Source organism: Mus caroli, chromosome 14 (assembly GCF_900094665.2).
Source record: "Mus caroli chromosome 14, CAROLI_EIJ_v1.1, whole genome shotgun sequence".
NCBI classification, from domain to species: domain Eukaryota; kingdom Metazoa; phylum Chordata; class Mammalia; order Rodentia; family Muridae; genus Mus; species Mus caroli.
In genome coordinates, this window is record NC_034583.1 from 93,229,256 (window position 1) to 93,247,325 (window position 18,070).

At 36.0% G+C, this 18,070-nt stretch overlaps 1 protein-coding gene across 2 annotated transcripts in view; it reads right to left on the reverse strand.

Moving 5' to 3' along the window:
- Positions 1-18,070, reverse strand: part of Mycbp2 (MYC binding protein 2) — a 237,483-nt gene that overhangs the window by 48,195 nt on the left and 171,218 nt on the right. The window contains exons 53-57 of one of the 2 annotated variants that reach the window (XM_029468874.1): positions 15,930-16,004; positions 13,495-13,719; positions 12,514-12,646; positions 11,330-11,452; positions 8,662-8,817 (exon numbers count right to left, since the gene is read on the reverse strand). In XM_029468874.1, coding sequence (XP_029324734.1) covers positions 8,662-8,817; positions 11,330-11,452; positions 12,514-12,646; positions 13,495-13,719; positions 15,930-16,004 — 712 coding nt within the window. The remainder of the gene's footprint in view (positions 1-8,661; positions 8,818-11,329; positions 11,453-12,513; positions 12,647-13,494; positions 13,720-15,929; positions 16,005-18,070) is intronic. The other variant, XM_021181915.2, reaches the window with a different exon arrangement.

The following is an 18,070-nucleotide window of genomic DNA, read 5'->3' on the forward strand; positions in this document are numbered from 1 at the left end:
TCCTCCTCCATTCACTACGAATGGCCCGGGTGCTCACGATGCATGCATACCCACCCTGCAGTTTGTGAGACAGAGATGAGAGAGCAGAGGCAGGCCCAGCTACACCCAAATGTTTGTAAATGCGCTCACGAGAAGCAAGGTTGCGAGATGGAGACTCTACAGTGAGAAACATCGGCAAAGAAGCAGCACAGATTCAATGGAAAAGCTTAGAGAACACAAGCAAGAACAAAGCATTTCAAATGGTATGCAATTATACACTTACTTAAAACCATTCTAAAAGTTTTCAAAATGTTCATGTAAACTTAAGATTTAAAACAAAGGTCAAATTAATGTATTTAGATGAACTGTATGGGTAGTGTGTCCAAATATGTTGTTATTATTAATAAGGCTTGTAATCTGCTTTATCAAATTTGAGCATTTCTATTTAGAGCAATATTTCTTTAGTTTGTTAAGTTCCTGTGGTTGCTTACCTGTAAATAAGGTTATACATAGAAACAATGATGGTAGAGAAAAAAATGTTACTTGTAGTTTAAGTATTGTCTTCATGTTTTATGAATGGTTTCATTATTATTATTATTATTTCCAAAATGTTTATCTTAGAATGGCCCAATGTTCAAATGTACATTTGTCTACATTTCTTAAGGCTAACCCCAGTATTTAATGATTTTTGTAATAGATCTTTTATCTATGATATTAAATTCTGTGGGCAAAATGTCTCACAACACAAATAATGCTGAATTTTCACCACCCCCTAACATTGCATTGCAACGATGGCAATTGAAATTAATCAGTAGCTCTGAAATAAACTTTGGTAATGAGATAACTATTTAAAGCATTTTTTAAAATAAAAATCCAGAGAGCTAGGGAAACGGATGTGTGAGTTAAGGGCTTGCTCTGTAGGCATGAGGCCATGAGTGTGGATCTCATGAGTGTGGATCTCCATGACTGTGAGTGCTAGGGAGCATCAACTCAAAGTGTGGCTGCAGCACAGCACACTTTAGCCCTAGCTCTGAGACAATGGAGACAGGAGGCTCCCAGGGCCTCCGTGGCCCGCTGGCCTAGAGGAAACAGTGAGCCCAGCTCCACTGAGACCCTGTCTTAAACAAAATCAACAGAGGGCCATAAAGGAGAGCACTCAGGAAAGACTCCTGGACTCGACACTTGCCTGTACATGTGTGTCTGCATGCATTCATGCACACACAAGCAAACAACATATATATACACACATACCCACACAAAAAAAATAACCTACATATATAGCACATACCTCTGGAACAGCATGAGTGATATTTTTGACTGATTTATTCTTATAGATGATTTAAAAAATGCATGACATACAAATTAAAAAAGAGAAACAACTCGACGAACAATATTGAGTATTATATATCAGCAATCATCCTAGAGACCAAAAATACACTGCTGAAAATGAAGTCCTCACTCTTATGGCATCTGTACTGTCTGAAAGGTGAGATAGAATGAAAAGATGAAGCTAGGTATCAAAAGACATGGACGTTATTATCATAGACCATTGACAGGACTACAGCACTGCTTACGACCATCTGGGAGTTGGACCCACAGGTGCAAAATGATGCACACTTGTGGGAAGGGTACAAAAAACAAAACAAAACAAAACAAAACAAAACAAAACACAACACCGAAACTAGAGATGAAGCGCCAAAGAGAGAACACACTCAACAGGGAAATAAATCCGACTCCAGGAGTGTAAGGCTACAAGGCTGTCAACGCTCATGCACATCAGAGGAGGTCCTAAGGCTCACAAGGAAATCTCACACCACGGGATCAATCAAAAATGGAAAGCTGACAGAGACAGGGTGATAAATCCACCATCAACTAAAACTTTACACTTTACTTTTGGATGGTTTTCTTTTTGCATAAATCTATGAAAATCAAGAGCTGCAAAGAGACTCTTATGCATTTAAATCTTAGGTGCAGTGTTTGTAGCCACTGTTGAGACTGTTAGGAGGGTGATATGTTTGGTGTTTTTCTCTTTTTCAAGACCTAAACTAGACATGGGAAGATGGCTCAGTGTTAAGAGAGCCTGTCTGGCAGCCTCACGGGCCTAGGTTCAACTGCAGTGTTAAAAGGAATCAACAACAAAGAGACAAACTAGAAAGTGGCAGCTGCTGCAGGGGACCAGTCTATTGGCTGTGAAAGTTGTCTCCTTCCTGGCAGCCTTGCTTCAGTCTGTAGGAACCAGGCTTATCAGGAAGATGGGTGGGGCCAGAACGCCAAAGAAAGGTCACTAACTTGATGTTCTCATCCATAGACATGTGAGGAACTATAGCATGTGTGTAAGTCAAAATGTCTTAAATGTGAGTACAAACACCTGTAAATGTTTTCCAGGCTACGTATCATTCAGAGTAAATATTGACATTTCCTCAGAGTCAGAAATGCATACTGTAAAATGACTATAGGAAATAGAGTGTGACTAGGAACATACTGAGACTGTACACAAAAGAAAAGGTTAATGGGGAAAACACTTTATGAAGATTAAGAAGGGACTTTTTAAAATAATGAAATTCTACAGGTGAGACCAATCATTTAATTCATTTGTACAACATGAATTATTTTTTAGACATTAAATACTTCACTAAAGATAGTAACAGTAATAATAATGAAAGAACAATCCAGCGTCTCTGCAGTGCCTACCTGAATCATTGTCCCTGTCCCTCATTGAAGCCCCCTCAAACACTGTGCTGCTGTGGGTGTCACTAGTTCTTCACAGCCAGGCCTGTGTCCCAGCCACTCTAATGAGAACCCACCCTTACAACCACATTTTCTCTGTACTAGCGTGTCTTTACCTCTTTCCTGTCTCTGTTCTGATCCGTAGTGTCAGAGCTCATGATCACTTTATTTACTGTCACAAAACTGAACTTTAGAGCTATGATCCATGTACTAAAAATAAGTAAACAGTAAAACTTTTACATTTTATTAAGTAAAGCATTCTAAAAACATGTGGTTTGGGTCTGAATGCATGATTTCGGGACCATTCCTGACACCACACACAAACTGTCAGAAACACCTAACCCATTAGAGAGCTATAAGAAGAGAATGACTCTTCATGGATTCTGACAAAAAAGTTTCAAGTGTTATAACACAGTGTTACATGTGTGAAATAAAATCCAGGTTGAGCACTTATTTTAGAAAAAGATAAATGTATTATTAAATTCACTTTTGTATTCTATTTTTAAAATTTCCTATTATGTGTTAGCATCAAGCTGTGACCCTGTCAATGGCTTTCTAGGTTCCTATTAGGCAATACTGAGAGAACCGAAAATGAAATTTTAGGAAGGACAATATAATGGAAATTGCTGCATTGAATGAACAATTCAAGAGTGTAGATTATCTTAATCACACTGCACGTTATTATTACCAACACTAAGAAAGTAGGAGGCATTGGCAAGCAAATCTCTGTGAGTCCCAGGCTAGCCTGGACTAGACAGTGAGACACTGTCTCAAAAGCAAGCAAACAAACAAACAAGCAAAAAACCAACCTAAACAAAACATGGTTACTCTTTTAGGAATGTAATATTCTCACTCACGGTCGACCCTTCTCAGTTTAGGAATCATAACTCACTAGAACCACATTCCTAAAGCAGTTATTGGTTTTTCAAGTTCCACAAGTTTAAAGTTACTAACGGTAGAACAGTAAAGAAAATCCTAAACTTGGCATACACACACAAGGGAAATCTGTTATATTTTTCTTCTAAAACAACAATTCTATAATATAATTGTTATTTGCATAATAGTCTATTGCATAAAAAGAATATTTGCATAGTATCTAAAATAATTTGATATAAAATTCTGACAATTAACAAATTATCTATTTGGGGGCTTGAGAGATGACTGAGTGGGGAAAATGTCTGTTGTGGAACCATGAGGTTTAGAGCCCAGTATGCAAATCCTTGGGGCTGGGGTACATATCTATAAACCCAGCTCTGAGGAGGCAGAGATAGGCTGATCCCTCAACTCACTGGTCAGAGAATCAGTCAGCAAGCCGGTTCCTGGCTCAGTGAGAAACCCTGGCTCAAAAGGTAGCCAGATGTTGAACTCTAGCCTTCACACACATACAGCTGTGTGTGTACACACAGACACAGACAGAAACAAGTATGCATAAAACCCACACACACATAAAGTGATTACATTAATTTAATGTACAGATTATTGTAAATTCTAAAGGCCGTGAAAAACTACCAGTAAAATCAAATATCCCAGAAAGTACTAAAAATAAAGCCAAGAGAAATGCTAATGCTAACGTGGGCCTTTTGTTTGTTGATTCTGTCTAGCTAACTGAAAACCTGAGCTACAACAGTTAGGAAATTGGTTTTTCTTTTATTCTAATGCAATCCATAAAAAGTAACATTATAAAAGGAAAGGAGTCAATCTGTCTAAGTAGAAGTTTAAAAATGTGCATTAAAGAATAGGCTGTGCAGTGTTTATGAAGATGAGAGTGAAGGCGAAGCATGGCGGCTGTCCTCAGTAGCAACGGTCTGGTGCAGCCACAGCCACTTTACTATCAACCTTCTAGGGACAATTGCTTAGTCACTGTCTATGTGATGTGTGCTTTACTAGTAAATCAGAGAGAGTATGATTTCAGATGAGGATGCATTAAAGTGTGAAATACACTGTGGTACTGCTGTCAGTATAGGCGAAATTGGCCAATATGATCACTGAAATAATATTTTTACTTTATTAACATAAAACTATAAGATAATCCTCATTTGGTGTTGAGAACAAGTCTGGTTTAAATACAACACAGTATATAAAAAGATAAAATATAGCGGGATACATGGCACTAAAGCTCTAGTCTTAATAAATGCTTGTTATACTGACTTTCCTAACATGATATTAAAAATAAGAATAAATTATTTTCAAATATTAAGAGTATATTTTAGTCCCATATTTCCTTAAAGTTATGCTAATGAGAGTTCTGATTTCTGGACTTTGGCAGTCAGAGTTTAGTGATACTCTGCTGCGACTGTGTGGATTAAGAAATGATCTAAGGACCTGCCACCGTAGGGGTACAGGAAAGCAGTGACTCAGCATACATCCTACAGTCTACCTAGGCCACAGTTCAAGTTTGCTGTAAGGTGGTGGTAAAGAACTGGTGGTACCAGAAAAATTCATGATGTCTTTGTTTTTAATAGTTGAGTATTCCACTGTGTAGATGTACCACATTTTTTTAATGCACTCTTCCGTTGAGGGATATCTAAATTTGTTTCCAGTTTCTGGCTATTAAGAATAAAGGTGCTATGAACATAGTGGATCAAGTGTCTTTGTGATACGGTGGAGCATCTTTTGCGTATATGCCCAGGAGTGGTGTAGCTCGATCTTGAGGAAGAACTATTTCCAATTTCTGAGAAACCACCAAGCTGGTTTCCAAATTGGTTGTACCAGTTTGCAATCCTACCCTTGGCACGCACCATGGAGGAGTTGATTTGCATTTCCCTAATGCCTAAGGAGCATAGGGAAAATACAGCAACTGGCAACAGTGGAAATGTGTTGCATTGTCTGTTAGTGATGATGGGGCTGTGTGGGGCAAGTCAGCTTAGGCTGGGTGGTGGAAGTGGGAGTATGGGTGGTTCTTAGCTGACTAACACAGAGTACAGGCTTTGAACATTTCTTTAAGTGCATCTCGGCCATCCTCTGTTGAGAATTCTCTGTTTATCTTGCTACCCTACAAGATATCATGAGTTTTGCAGGCAAATGGATGGAACTTGAGGATATCATCCTGAGTGAGGTAACTCAAAGGTCATGCATGGTATGTACTCACTTATAAGTGGTTGTTAGCCATAAAATACGGGATACCTGTGCTACACTCTAGAGACCCAAAGAAGCTAAAGAGGAAGGAAGGCCAAAACCAGGGAGCTTGAATCTCACTTAGAAGGGAGGACAAAATTCTAAGATGCAGATGGCATGAGGGGACTGGGGAGAGGGGAATGCAAAGGGGAAGAAGGGGCTCAGGATCAGCTGTGGGAATGACAGGAGAGATGGCTGGACGGCCAGGAAACTAAATGGAAATCTGCAGCTGACAGAGTTGAGGTGAGGGCAGGGAGCATCTCCAGGACAACACAGAGAACTGGGATAGAGGAGGCACCCAAGAATCAATGGGGGTGACTTTAGCTCTGACTCACCACATTGGGGATATGGAACCTGAAGAGGCCACCTCCTGTAGCCAGGTAGGAATCCCAGTGGAGCTATAGGGACACTAACCAACTCTCTAAACTTTCAACCCAAAATATATCCTGCCTACAGGCACAGGGGAGGGAGCAGAGACTGAGGGAATGGTCAACCAATAACAGGCTCAACTTGAGACCCTGCCCTCAGGCAAGCACGTCCCTAACACGATTTATGATACCCTGTTATGCTTGCAACAGGAACATGTCCTCTGAGAGGCTCTACCCAGCAGCTGACTCAGACAGATACAGACAGCCACAGATAAACAGTGGATAGAACTTGGGGACTATTATGGAAGAATGAGAGGAATGATTGAGGGGGGGATCAAACTTCATATGAAGACCAACAGAGTCAACTAACCTGGGTCCTTGGGACTTTCAGACTCTGAATCACCAACCAAAGAGCATACACAGGCTGAACCTAGGCCTCCCAGAACATATATAGCAGATGTGCAGCTTGGTCCTGAGCAACTAGAAGGGCTATTCTAAAAGCTGTTGCCTGTCTGTGGGATATGTTCTTCTAGCTGGGCTGCCTTGTGTGGCCTCAGTGGGAGATGAAACACCTAACCTTGCATAGACTTGAAGTACCAGAGAGGGAGAATACACAGGGGGCCCCCACCCACTCAGAGGAGAAGGAGAGGAGGAATGAGGGAAGGATTATGGGGGGGGGGTGACTGGGAATACATAGGGGGCCGCCACCCACTCAGAGGAGAAGGAGAGGAGGAATGAGGGAAGGATTATGGGGGGGGGGACTGGGAGGGTCAGTGAACATAAAGTGAGTAAGCAAAAAAAGAAAAAAATTAAATTAAAATAAAAAGAATTGGTGGTACTAATGACATAAATAATGTGTATGAAATTATACTGGCATAAAAACATTTGCAAATATAGCATAGCTGGATAAATCAAATTTACTGTTATCTTTCTTCATGGGGGAAGACTATAGGGCCTTACACAGAAAAGGCAAGTGCTTTATCATAAGCAAACACCCATCCCTAGCCCAACATATGGGATCATTATTAGGCAAATTTATCTTATTACAATCAAATTTGAATGAATTTGAATTTCTATAATAAGAATTGTTCATCTGATTGTACTATTTTTCCCCTTTAGAACATCCTGCAACCAGAGCACATGTAATGATAAAACATCTGGTGCATCATAAAATTACTAAGACAAGACTAAGTTTTCACTTTTCTTTCATTCTTCTGAAATACTGCTTATCATAGACAGGAAAAATAAGTGTCTCGCACTAGTCTGTCTCCTGGAGAGTCTTAAGAGAAGAGACACGTCAATAAGGTAGAGAGTGAATGCAATTGCATGTCCAAAGCACTTGTATTAAACATGCTTCTTATATACTATAAACCTGTTCTATACTATAAACTTGTTATATGAAGGGTAACATTCTTGTATAGTCTTTAATTTATGTTGATAATACTACACCAATGAATAATATAATTTTTGTCTAGACTGGCTAGTATTCTCTTAAGTAATCCTAACAACAGTTACCAAAGTCTTGCTGTAACACAGTAACTTTGGCTTAACTGTGAATGCAGTGTAAGTGAAGAGGTCATGTAAGAGGCACACACAAAACTCAGAGTTGAATTCCAGGCATTTCCTCAAACAAACAAGCAAGCAAGCAAGCAAACAAACAAACAAACAAACAAATGAAACAAAAAGCTGGAAAGTGAGGCTTCCATAGACATCGTACTCAGTGTGTTTAATCAGACAGCAGGAGAACTGAAATGCCAAGAGAACCTGTTGTTGTCAGAGTACAGTTTATTTCTGTGGAAAGGCTCAGGAGGCTTTTAAGAGAAATGAACACTCAGTTAAGTGTGATTTGTTTGAGTTTGTTTTAAACCATGTAGGTCACTGTTATGGTTAAGTAAAGGGTAGAGGAGCCCTAGACTGTAAAACTGGAATCAAGTGACCCAGATAAGGCATGAGGGACAAAAGACAAAGGTGGTGAGGAGATGGCAACTTAAAGAAACCATGGAACTCCAAACTGCTTGACAGTTCATGGATAGGTATCAAGTTCATGTAGAACAAACAAGCCAGTACTTCCCTTCTCACCTCACGGCCATAGTGAAGCAGGTTTATTCTTTTTGGGCTTGTACCAAATAACAAAAATTCAATGAAACAATGGAACTTATTACTATAACTAATGCTTACTAAAACCATGCATATTAAAAAAACGAGATAAAAAATATCTTTCTTAACATGTTTTATAGTATGAATTTACTAGAATTAAAATAGAACAATGGTCAGATCTAGTAAGTCTATGTACTTTATATTTATTTAAATCAAATGCCGTTGCTGCAGAACATCTTAGCTCTGAACAGTTGAAATACTTCAGAACTATGGGTGGGATAGCATCTACTTAAGTCAAAGCAGTCGGTTGAGGTCACGGCTACCTAGAGACAAGCTTCAGAAAGGCTTGAGGAGGCAGGAAGGCTGGCAGACTTACTCTGAAGCTGACGCTGCTGGAAGGAAAGGGGCTGTCCGAACACAAATGGGCTGTGGACTAGGGAAGAGGGAGGTTTGGCAGCTTGATCAAAGATGGAAGGAGCTGGGAGATTGGGCCGTGATTGAATAGAATTCAATATGGCACTCAGTTGATCACCTGCAGTAGGCAAAACAGTCAAAACTACAACTTGTTACTTATAACATCCAAAATGGCAAAGTAAATGGTGCGTTTACAACAGTCAAGTAAATTAACAGTAATTAAAGCTATGCCAATTCAGAAAAGGGAAAGCCGGTGGTCACTGTCCTCACGTTAGGGCTCTGATTCTACATCAGAGTTGTTGGAGGTTTTCAATGGACATACTTCACCAGTCTTATATAGTAGTCAACAGAAGCAAATCTAACTACAACTCATATACAACATCCCCTAATATTTATGACAGAATACAGGATATTTCAGTTGATCAATACTGTGTTGAGAGAGGACGAGACAGCGAGGAAAGGAGACCTTAAGTATGGTAAAAGGTATTGATCCTGTGGTGCTCACTAAGAACCACTGCCATCCTCCCTCATCTGCACAATGTTCCATGCAGAAAATACGACTTCCTTAACTTCATGTTCCTGAAAGGTATACTCAATGGACAGAAAGTATATTTTCAACTCAGCAATGCAACTACATCACAGTCATAAGTCAACAATTGCTTCTAGAAATGATTTCTGCTAAGGAAACTGTATTTTTTGCAAAAGCAGGAATTCCTTTGCTACATTTTGTAACTTCTATAATACAAAAAAAAAAAAAAAGAATGAGTTAGTTAATTTGATCCATATTTTTCATTATAATTAAACATGAAGGATATTAATAAACTAGTGTAAGGACAGAAATAATGTAATTAGATAAAAAACTGTATTTGTGAAAACATATGCATTTCAAGTACTTTACATGATGCTGAAAGCCTTCAGTCAGGTCAATGAAGAAACTGACAGTGTCTTTCTGGATATATTTACTAAATTAAGTAAAAAATCTCAAGTGGTACAGATTTCTATGGGATTATGCATTTAAATTACATAAGTACTGACTGAGTTTTTCTTTTTTAAAAAATACCTCACATTCCAGAAAATATTTTAATTTATAAAGAACTGTTTGGATTGTTCTAAATCAAAATACTTTTGCAAGCAATTTCTTAACCTTGTGCAGTAAAAAGAAAAATCAAGAGAAAATAGTTAAGTTAAATAGTAGTTAGACGCATTTCATCAAATTTAACCTTTGTAATATTTTCTCAGTAGATATACATATTTTCCTAAATGCATGTTATTGTAAATTTTTACAAAAGCACTTTAAAAGTACTTTTTATTTCCATTCAATAAATGCTTACAGCAAGACTTATATTTCTTATTAAGTGATTTTATTTTTACATTGCTTGACTGAATTCCATTTTAAAGACAGACTTATCTATCCTGAGAGCAGTCAGCAGGGTGAGAGGACAGGCTCACAGGGAAAGCACACATTAAAATAAACACAGATTTGGACACATTGTTCCTTAGCATCAAAGGCAGTAAGTAAGCAGTGAAGCTCTCATGTAAGAGTTGAACAATAGAGAAAAGGGAACATTAAGAGAACCCAGCCAGCACCTTCTCTGTAAGCCGCATAAGCCCGTGAAAGCGACTCAGTCAAGACAGGAGAGGAAAGCCAAGCCTGTGGACATTAGTAAACCTAATTATAAATGTGACTTTATCAGACAGCAATCCAATTTTGCTTTTCATTATTAATTTTTAAATAACTGCAAGCCAGATAAATACAATTTTTAAAGCTGGTGTTTGTTTGTTTTGGAGATAGGTCTGTATGATATGCGTGTAACTTAGCCTGACCTCAAGTCAACTATAGAGCCTACGCTAGCCTTCTGTCTCTCTCTGGTGCTGGACTTACTGGAATAAGATACTATACCTGGCTTAAATAAACTTAAAAATCAAACTATTTCCTTGTCAACAACCCTCCTCCCTTATCCCTCAGTGGGCGGCTGCCTTCTCACAATATTGCAAAATTTCAAGGAATCAAGGTTAGGTGTATTAGAAAGAATATATCTGAATTTACCCATAAAAGCAATTTTGAACCAATTTCAGGAACAAATTATCCTAGAAGAATTCTTTAGACTCTCCATGATGTTGACCTGTTCATTAATGCATATATATTAAAATACTTTAGTAGTTTTGGTTTTATAGATTTTAGTTCATTATTTATACTATGTTCAAATGGAATATTTCATATAACTGTAATCTAACAGTTAGGGATTTAAGACCATATATAACTCATGAAGCTCATATACAACGTTCCTAAGAGTACATTTCAATGGTAATTCTTTGTTTCTCATTTGCATTACTCTCCTAATCACAGGTCATGTTAACAAACTATTTACTAGACATAGTGATTTAGGTCTTTAGAATTCAAGTTCAGAATGAGTGACTTTAAAATAGTCAATATGATTAAGAAATCCAGGAAACTTAGGCAGAAATTAATATGATACAATATTGTGAAAAAGAACACCTGTTAAGCACTTTGGGTCTTAGTTTTAGTATGAACACATTTTAATAACAATTTGTGGGAAGGAAAAAAATGAGTAAAAAGTAACAAAACTGTCCTGAAGCCTAAGCAGAAAGAGTCACATTCAGAGGCCTACCTTTGTTATTTCCCAGGCCATAGTCAAATCCTTGGGCACTGCAACTTGCCCCTTTATTGAAAGCTTGTACTGAGAAAGGGCTTGGAGGAGGAGGTTGAGAATTCTGATCCAGCAGAACTTGTTCTACAATAAAAGTCACAGCTATAAAGTTAAATTTTGTCCCTGTTATTCCCTGTTCATATATCAGAGAAAATCCTAAGAAAGAGTTTGTAATGGTTTGATTTAAAGTAATCCCTCAGGAATTACTCTCAGTCAGACCAGCTTAACAGGTCAAAGCATATTATAAATTATTCCTTTGGTTAATCAAGTATATAGGGAAAATTAAAAAAGCTGGATATATGCTTTTAAGTGGCCCCCTCTTATTACTGAGTATATTTCTGGATAAGTAAATCTTATTGCAAAAAATTTACAATTTATAAAAATAAATTGGACACTACATTAAGAATAAAGACTACATATATGAATATATGAATAGATATATATTCTTGAAAATTCTAGCTTGATATCCTATGATGTTTTATACGAGCTAGCATTTGCATAAGCCTATAATGAGCTAGCTAGTATGTGTCAGAAGTGTTTACAAAGTGAGATACAAAGATGGCCTGCCCATAAGACACTGAGCTTAAAGAAGTCTTTTCAACACCAACACCAGCAAAAAGCATCAAGACAGAAATCTTGGTGATATCAATGTTGGAAAAATAGCACTGAAAGCTAATTCCAACAAAAAAAAATGCACACAAAGATGCTATGCATTTATGCAGCATTCCTTTCTTGAGAGGAAATTCAGCTAAATGAGATTTCCTCATACAATACTGACATTAGTTTTGGAAACTGAACTTCTAGCTCATGGTAGCAGTGAAACTTCAGGCCCAGACTTGCAGCGAAGAGTGAGGTGGACAAATTAAAGTTATTAATACAAAAGCAAGTTGTTCTTATTTTAAACAAAGACACATAACTACACTCTCAGTATTCTTGTGATTTTCTCCTTTATGGACATTCATAGAGTACTCAAGTATTTTACAAGTCAATTTTGTTAGATGTAAGATCTTTAAACTTTTAGATTTTCTTTTACTTAAAAGATAAACATTTGATAACCTCTTTAAGGAAAAGATAATGCAATAAACATAAAAGGTATGTATACTAAAAGTTTCATGAAAACGAATCACAAATTGAAGCCAACTTGCCATCTTCATGCCGTAGGTACTGGTTTCCGCCTCTGTCTCTAGCTAAGGACCATGCCTCTCCTTCATCACTCTCACAGAATTCTACCATGCTGTTCTTATCCAGCTGCACCCATGCACCTTCAGAATTGGTTACCTGGTACATAACAGAAAGCATGATTGATTGGCTTAACTCTCTCAGGGCATCCGGGTGAAAACCAATACTAAGCTTAAGTGTTTCTGAACAATGTAATGATTGCAACACATTTCTACTGGGAAATTAGTTTCTGAAATTAAGACCACAGCCTGAGGTAAGACAATTTAAAACATCTGTGAAATACTGTTTAATAATAATAAGCCTCTAATAAAAATAATATCTTTAACGCATAAAGGTCACCTCTGCATAATTTCAAGTATGCCCAAAACCCAAGGTGTATTTTTTAGACCTAAAATGTCCTAAGGAAGTAGCGGCAGTCTTCCTAGGTTACTGGTGCCTACAGTGTAATTTGAAATGCCCCTGACCCTGAGAAATAGCATGACACACTACATCTTGAAGCTTATCTGCGGAGGCAAATGCCACAGTGGTCTAAAGAATAATTTTATTTGCTCAGGACTTCAGTGAGACCTGTGAATGGGAACAAAGAAATGGAAACTTTTGAAGGGTCACATCTCCATACCGACTCATAGAAAATGTTTTAAGTGCTGACAACCCATAACATACAGTTAGAATAATGAAAAGCTATATCCAAATGAGGAGCATTTATATATACAACACAACTTAGATGTTAATATAAACAATGCAAATATTCTTTTCACAAGATATTTATGAGAATAATTTTCTTAAAGCACACATAATTATGTTAGTGTTTCCAAACCAAGTAAAAGTCAACAGCATGAACATTTAAGAACCTGAGATGGAAATGACAGTCTGGAAGGAAAGTGATGCTTGATTATATTGCAACAAAAATGAGTATCATAAAGTCATGAAGCTACAAGAATCCATACCTCTCCCACTGCTTTGACTTTGTTTCCCAGAACTAACATTCCAATTGGGATACCTCTAAGGTTAGGGCAGCTTCTGATGTTGTGACCTGAAGGCCCCGTCTTCACTACCTTGTACATGCCTGGCCCGCCTCTCAAGAACGGGTGATCTCGTTCTTGCATTGTTGCTTCCTGTGGGCAGCAGGAGTTCATGTCTTTGAAAAAGTCATCAGTATTAGTTTTAGGTTCCTGAAAAATTGAATAGGAAAAGAAAATAAACAAAATATAGTCTTTTACTACTTTCATAATCTTATTAAGAGTTTTTGGAGCAAGTCTATAAGATTTCCAATTAGGAATATATAATTAAAATAATAGCTAACACTAATACTACTAAAGAAACCACTCAATGTTAAACATTGATATTTAAAGTAAATTTGAGGAGAACAAAAAAAAAACAGGAACAGGAAATTAACTGAATTTTTGTCTCTTGTGCCTCCAAATTTGAGAAATGTAGTACTATAGTACATAAAATAATGCTTACAAGATTTTTGCAAACCTCAGGACAAATGAAAATATCTTTCTAATTTGCTAGGCCAGCACTATTCTATGACATATCAATGGTAGTGGCAGTAAAAAAAAAAAGGCATATTTTTAGTAGAGAGGAGAAATTGGCACTAAAGATACATTTTTAAAGAAAGTAAACTGTATTTCAATTTCCATATTAAAAAGCATTATTTCTAAATGAAAAGATTCTGCTCTGTATTTCCTGTTGAAAGTCAATACTGTGATGAAATATTTCCTATGGAACAAACAGGGCAATATAGCAATGTGCATACACTGGGTTTTTTCTATTCCCGTATTACTGTTTTCTATTCCTATATTACTGTTTTCCAAAGTCATATTCCCATATTACTGGTGTTGATGACTGGACTCAGGCAAGTATTGAATTACAATTACACTTCTTAAAGAAAAACAAGCCTACTTTTAAATATCGTATTATGAACTCTATGAACTGTATTTACATAGAGTTAGAAAATAACTATAATGAGACACACATAAATTTAGGAAAAAATAAGAATAAAGTTATATAAAAAATAAAACTAGCACTACACATGATAAACTTTATAGCAGATTTTTTATTTCTACAAGTATCTTTATATTAGCAGATGTATATATATTCAAGATTTTATATATACATCTCTATAAAATGTACCTATAACCTAGGCTCCTCACAGTATACTTTGTAAATCATCACCTGGTGGTAATAAAAGACCACAAATTTTTCCTGAAACAAATATATACTATGGCAATAATTTATTTACATTTATATATCACTGTTATTTACATATTGACAACTTACTGGAAATGAGACCATTAGTGACTCAAAAATACTAGATTTCTAAGTAAACTAAACTTAAATTAGGCATTCATATGATCATTTGTAAAAATCTGTATATATACTTCTATAAATGTAAAGAGAACATTAAAAAGAAATTTAAAGGTATAATAGGATATAAACTTTGAACAGTGCTAGTATAATCACAAGATTTTTGAATAAACATTTAAAAATTGCTACTTCTCAACAGTAAACTTCAGTAAGTGTATTATGTCAGAGGAGGAAACTTTTGTGCTTTTTAAAGTTTCGTGTTGACACTAAAAATAACAGCCAAATGTAAACCCGAGCGTGGACAGTGCTTGAGTGTTATTCAGTGGCCTATCTCCCGGGGTCATTAATCCACTTCAGGGGAACCAAGGGGGGCTAGCATGACAGAGCTGATGCTCCTGACCGTCTGTCACCAAGGTCATACAGGAAAGTCTTAATAGACAGTTCATATTGTCTAGTCATTAATGAAGCCATATAGAGTCACTAGAAAACTGCATTTTTTTCCTAAAAGATAAAAAGAACTTTTGTATTAAACCATATGAAAATAATTGGTGGACATAAAATCGTAACTGTGCATGTCATTCTTAAGTAATCTTAATAGGTACATTTTTTTCAATATACAAATGTGGACCGTATACCAGACTATAAAATTGGTAAATTTCAATCATATATAATATATATTTATGTTTACTTCTCATTCAATTCCCAACCCCTTATGTAAACTAAATAGTCAAAAGGACAATTCAGAAGAACAGGCTGGGGCTGCATAGAAGAGCTTCCAGACCACAGCACCACTCCCTATGTGAGGTCATTCTGAACAAAGGGAGTTGGAGCAAACTGTGGGAGGAACCCCTGCAGCTGGGCAGCCCTGCAAGGGAGCGAGGGCTCCTTCATTTAAAGCCACGACACTGGAGGAAGAGGAGAGGGAAACTCAACTGCAGCACTTTGCTCAGATTTTTCCCTCTGGTAACTTTTCAGTTTCCTAATTCTAAGCAAAGCCTCAAAGACAATGTCAATCCTGCTGCACATGCTGAGACACCTGGACCATGCTTATTGTTCCTTACAGTTAACTCACCTGGGGGAAAAAAGCTTTGGAAGTCCATGAAAATACGTCCAAATCCCTGACTCCTTGGCTAGCATTAAAGATATTCTGAGCAACAAAGTTTAAGAAAGAAAAATATCAACAAGGAAAGGGAACAGAGGATCATCTGCAGAAGATGCGTTCACAGTAACATTTCCTGAGCTCCAGCACCAATAGGAAATACAATTTTGCTAAATTGAAACTGAAGCCACCTGAGTAAACCACACACCAAAGTTCTGAAAAATAAGGTTTGTCAAAAGCTCTCTGTAGATGTAGTGTGTCATGCCATTTATTAACATCAAGAGCAGATTTTGCTATTAAGGCTTAAGAGTCAGTGTAAGAAGAAAACCTTGAAACCCTTAAATGAGAACATTATTTGTTCTATTACAAGCCAGATCTGTTTTATGACAGAAAATAATCTGTTGTTTTATAAAGACGTCAACAATGGAGACTACGTAGAAAATACAACTCTTACAAATAATAATGGCATGTATGTAAACCATCACTTTTAAAATAAAAATTTAAAAAACTTAGCCCAAATTAAAAAATCATTGAAATATTTCCTCCCTATATACATGAAAGAAGAAAAAGAAAAAAAAGATAGAAATACAAAGAAAAAACTACTTGTAAAAAAATTCAAGAATAGCATAAAGAAACACAAGCTTAATCTTTTATCAAAAGACAAATAACTGGTTCATCTCAAAGTTTAGGAAATCATAATCATTCAGGATTTCCATATTGAATTACAAAGTATTTTGTTAAAGAACAATTAATTTGTGATAACACAGTCCTATTTTTCACAAACATTTTAATAAAAATTTATGTAATACATGTTTCGCACAGATACATCACATGATCAACGTATACTTCATTTTACCTAAAACTCAAATATAATCAATATGCACCAAACATACCATAAATGTATTGCTTATGTAAAGACTGTGTTAAAAGGTAATTCAAGCAAGGCACTCAAATGTTAATTGAAGTATATATCACTGATGACTTTAACATGAAAGAATTATTAAAATTCTTGATCACTTATGCTATTTTAGACAAAATAAAGATATTTGCTTCTTTATTTCCTTAAATTATATGTGGGTAGATACAGAAACATATATAGACGTACATATACACATTTATTAGTAGTAATTATATAATATAAAACATGTAAAAATGAGTTTCTAGTAATGTGTCTGCAAATAAAATTAAAACATGGAAACCAGAGCCATTATCCCTGAAATTTGGAATGCATGGTCAATAGGTCCTCTCTATTTAGGTAAAGTGAAATTTTTACAAAGCATTTAAAAAAGCCGTGCTGAAGGAAAATGATACACATGTTGGTTGGTCAATGTGTATGAAAATGTGTCTGTCAGTGGCTGTTCTCCCTGAGAACAGTGATGCAGATAGTTAGATATAAAATGTCAATATTAAGAAGTATTTTCACATTTACTATACATGACTTTAATACTAAGAGCAACATGACAGGCAAGTGTTACAGACCACGCAGATCTACTCAGCATTAGAGAGGACTAGCATCACTTTTCATGCTTATATGTCTCTTTAATTTCATTGTACAAAATTAAGGGTTTGTTCAGTCAATAACATATACAATGATTTTAAAAATTTTAGCTAATACTATGGCAACAGATTGTCAGTGAAAAAGTTGTTTATTCTAATTATATATTAATTCTAATTTTATATATTGTGCTTTAGTTCCTATAATTGCAGAAAACTCTCACACTACAAAAATTTACTGTAAATTTAAATTATTTATCAAGTATTAAGACTCACCAAATAAAAATTAGTTTTATTTTGAAGGTTTAAGAATATTTCAGCTAATTATATGAATATTTATCAAAATAGTAATTTATCTAAAGACTCAATTTCAGTTTATTACAAAAGACAAATTAAGTTTTCATACTATATAACTTCAAAGATTAATATGGCGTAACACAGAGATACATACACAATAATTTAAATTACTTCTTTCTTAAATCATATTCTAAAAATAATTTTTCAAAGAATTAGAATATTAATGCATATTAGAAACCTAGCTAAATTAATAAGCTATAAAGTTCAATTTTATGATAAGTTTCTCAAGGCACATCAGACTTTACATAAGTTCATTACTACAG